The sequence below is a fragment of the Aegilops tauschii genome, chromosome 1 (genome assembly GCF_002575655.3).
Source record: "Aegilops tauschii subsp. strangulata cultivar AL8/78 chromosome 1, Aet v6.0, whole genome shotgun sequence".
NCBI classification, from domain to species: domain Eukaryota; kingdom Viridiplantae; phylum Streptophyta; class Magnoliopsida; order Poales; family Poaceae; genus Aegilops; species Aegilops tauschii.
The window spans coordinates 415,535,329-415,539,140 of NC_053035.3; the positions used below are offsets into that span (position 1 = coordinate 415,535,329).

At 49.9% G+C, this 3,812-nt stretch overlaps 1 protein-coding gene across 1 annotated transcript; it reads right to left on the reverse strand.

The window, feature by feature from the left end:
* Positions 1 to 417: 417 nt before the first annotated feature.
* On the reverse strand, positions 418 to 2,721 carry LOC109767085 (E3 ubiquitin-protein ligase SIRP1). The gene is made up of 2 exons (XM_020325842.3): positions 2,413 to 2,721; positions 418 to 1,623 (listed from the first exon to the last, which is right to left on the reverse strand). The coding sequence occupies exon 2, from the start codon at positions 1,571 to 1,573 to the stop codon at positions 575 to 577; it is 999 nt and encodes a 332-aa protein (XP_020181431.1). The 5' UTR covers positions 1,574 to 1,623; positions 2,413 to 2,721; the 3' UTR covers positions 418 to 574.
* Between the last annotated feature and the right edge of the window lie 1,091 nt (positions 2,722 to 3,812).

Consider the following 3,812-nt stretch of genomic DNA (forward strand, 5'->3'; position numbering starts at 1 on the left):
CCTAACTTTATGCACAACATTAGCTTGAGTTGTCTTCAAACAGTTGTATACTTTTGGGCAACAATACCTCTACCAACTTTATGCACAAGCATTAGCTTGACTTCCCTACAGGCTCTACTCATAATCTTTTCAACCATCCTTCGGCCATTCGCCTATACGGGGCTAGGCAGGCAAGCTACCGGAAGCATAGCTTCGTAGAAGCTTCTAGAGGTGTGGAAGGTAAGAAGGCCAACCACTACATAAAGCGTAAGGGGACGTTTTAACAAGGTTGCTTTCTGGTCGATGTTTACAAGTGAAATAAGACTAGTAGTAGCTCAATATATCAAGGATTATGAATGCATCATTCGCAGCGCCAAAGAGGAAAGAAAGAAATTAGTGTAGTAAGACATAGGGTTGACTTAGCCATAACACTGAAACAAAGTGAAATGAGCGCAAATCATATGTCAAAGCAGACACAAACTTTGTACCCTGTTCATCCAGATAGATGATCGATAAGATGGAAAGAAGAGTTCTACTGACAAAGTTGCATCACTATCCTCAGATGTATGATCGTTATTCACAACACTGGAGAAGATCAACTATGCCCTGCATTTGGGTTGGTTCCAGAAGCAGGAGGCAGCTGCTGATCAGTCAAAGTAGCTCTGACAGTTTGCGGCTCAGGTGTCGAGAATAGGCCATTAAACCAAGGAACAAGGGCCCAAGGTCTGTTACTGTCCTCCCTGTCGTTTGTGTTACTGTCCTCACCATTGTTTCCAGGGCCATCAGCTCTTGCCTCCTCATGGCTGCTCTCTATTCGATCAACGTTGCTAGGCTCGCTCAAGTCTTTTGTCTCATCAGATGGCAGCTCAAACCGGCAAACTGGGCAGGAACTATGGAGTTCAAGCCATGGCAGGATACATGGTGAGTGGAACTTATGTTCACAAGGCAACTGCTTAGCCTGGGACCCTATATCAAGATCATCAAGACAGACTGAACAGCTGACAACCTCTTCGATTTTGACCGTGGGCAGGGCTTCGACTGCTTCTTTCTTCGTTGGAGGAGTACCATACCGGCTCGGGTCATTCTCAGCCAAATGTTGAAGAAGCAGACTAAGCCCTGCCCCGAGGACATACTCATCTAGCAAACCATCATCATTATTTGCGTTACCATGGTCACCTCGGTCCTCGTCAGGGTCAAGCGCTGCACCTTGTAGAGCGAGGGCCTGGTTGAAAGCACTGATCAGAACGGAGTTGTCCCTTTCCCTGTCATCTCTAAGGTCATCATGGATGCTGTCAAGCACACGGCGCAGTGCCGATGCCCGTCGATGCCTTCTGATGAAACCCTCAAACTCACGGCCTATATCACTATTATCTTCATCATTGCTGTCCCCCGGCGATCCTGCCTGCTCAAAAGGGTTGTCCAGAGGGTCCCACTGAGTTGCCCCTTGCTCTGTCAATGCCTCAACCTGCTCAACGGTCATCTCTTCGACGAACCCACCATCACACAATGGACACTTGAGCTCCTCCACCATGGCCTCCTCGACGGCCTGCTGACATTCATGGCACCAGTACCGCGTGATGTCAGCTTCTGCCATAACGCCAATCCTTCGGTCGGTCAAGCGTAGCACACGAGCAAAAGTCAAATCTGTGAACCGTGCACAATGAGTTAGTTGAAGGGTAATCTGCATAAATCCCCAAGAAAACAACCACACATGATATAATTTGTCATCCATGAGAATAAGTGCAGCATATCAGGAACAATTTTATCAAGAACAAGTGGAACAACATGAGAAGCATGGTGTCCATGCGTGACTAAATTCCACACTGCAATGGCAATCAGGCATATCTCACAAGAGATCAGCATGACGAACAAGAACAAGGAGAAGAACAAAGCTAGGTCTTGCATCTAACACAAAGCTAGCTCTAATTTTTCCGATTCTTTAGGAACAGGAGTGGCAGACAGTCCTAATAATAATTCCTAAAGAGAAGACCCAACTGAAGCCGAGGCGACACCGAGATCCCCGAGAAGGGGAGGCGGAGATCAAGAGCCGGGATTCCCAGCCCAAGAATGAGGTGCCGATTCCATTCTACGGGGAACAGGATGCTATTCCCCCCTGAAAGAAGAGCGAAAACAAGGGACCAATTCGGACACTTCTCAAGATTCACACAACATCGGGCTGCGCTGGAAACAAATTTAGCGGCGAGACCCGCCGTCGATCCCAACCTAAACAAATCCCCGCATAAATCCCCGAACGAACAGGCACCATAATCGATCCTTCGCAACAGAACGATATTATATTATTCGATTCGACGGGAGGGCGATGGAACAGGCTCCGTGTTCTTGATTTGGAGCACGCCGGGACGGATTAGCAACCCCCAAAAAACCCATCTTTTGCTCGAAACTAAGCATCAGGAAAAGGAAGAAGTCGCTGACCTTTGGCTTTTCTCCCGTGGATCGGATTGGATCGGACTGGATGGAGTAGAGGCGGCCCCCCTGCTCCTGCTCCCAGTCCTCCTTTGCTGGAGGTAGGCCAAGGAAGAACAGGAAGGGAGTTGCAGGGCAGGTTAGCTTGACTGGTGGATACTTTACTCCCTGGTCCCTAGAGGTTATCGTCCCTCTCCTTTTCCTTCATCGTCAAGAAAAATACCAGGGAGGATTTTTTTTTATATCCTCCAGGCGCAAATCTCCAAGAGGAAATAGTTTAGTTTTGGATCCCACCACACCAGCAAAGCGAAGTTTGTTATGGGTTGGAAGCATGCAAAGCTTCTGATCTTTTTAGGGGATCTTTTTATTCAAGTGATTGGGATTGAGGGTTTGGCCGATGGATAGGCCATCGTTTTCATCGTCCGGAGAAGAGTGGACCACCTGTAAACTAGGTGCCTGATGGGTTCTGCCTTATAGCATCTCCAACAGCCGAGCCGAAATTTGTCTTTTTAGCGCGCGCAATCGATATAGGGGCTTCAGCGAACGAGCAATAAGCGCGCACGGCATATAGAGTTGGGCGCGGTCCGAATCGTCATCGCGAGCTGTGTATTTGGTGCGTCCGCTTCCGCGCGTCGCACTCTCTCCGCCGCGCCACCTTCGCCCCGCCCGCGCCGTCGCCGGCGAATTGACCCGATGGGCGCCCGCGCCGGCACCCCCTCACCCCTTCCTACACCTGCGACCCCTCCGCCGCCGCCGCAAACCCTAGCGCGGGGAGCTTTGGAGCTACCATGGAGACCATGGAAGTCTTAGGTGGCTTCGGAGCACCTCCGGGCAGCATGGGCGGCATGGGAGGCATGAGTTTTGCGTCTCTCATAGGAGGCATGGGAGCACCTCCGGGCGGAATGTCTTTCGGTGTGCCTCACACACCTTCGCATGAAGATGCCGTTGAAGATCTTGCCAACACCTTCCGAGCTTCACATGATGATGCGGCGCGCGACAATGAAGAGGAGGAGGAAGAATCATCTTTGGAGGAGGAGGATGAATCGGAGGAAGATGAGATGAAGACGAGGACGAGGCTTGATTGTTGATGTGCCATTCGTTGGTGTGAACTTTTGTGTCATGAACTTGGTTCGGATTAAACTTGGTTGGATGATGTTGTGGGCATGAATTTGAACTTGTGGGCATGAACTTTTATGTCATCATGAACTTGTTTGTGTGATTTAAATTATGTCATGTCTTTGTTTTGAATGTTTAAAATTCATTTCGTGTCCAAAATGCAACATATGGCAAGCGCCGGCTGCGCGCGCTGCATTCGCTCGTGCTGGAGCTACGCGCGCGCTGAAATTTACAGCGGCCGCTGGAGCCAGCGCTCCCTGCCGCGCCAAAACAGATGATCAGCACACTGCAAA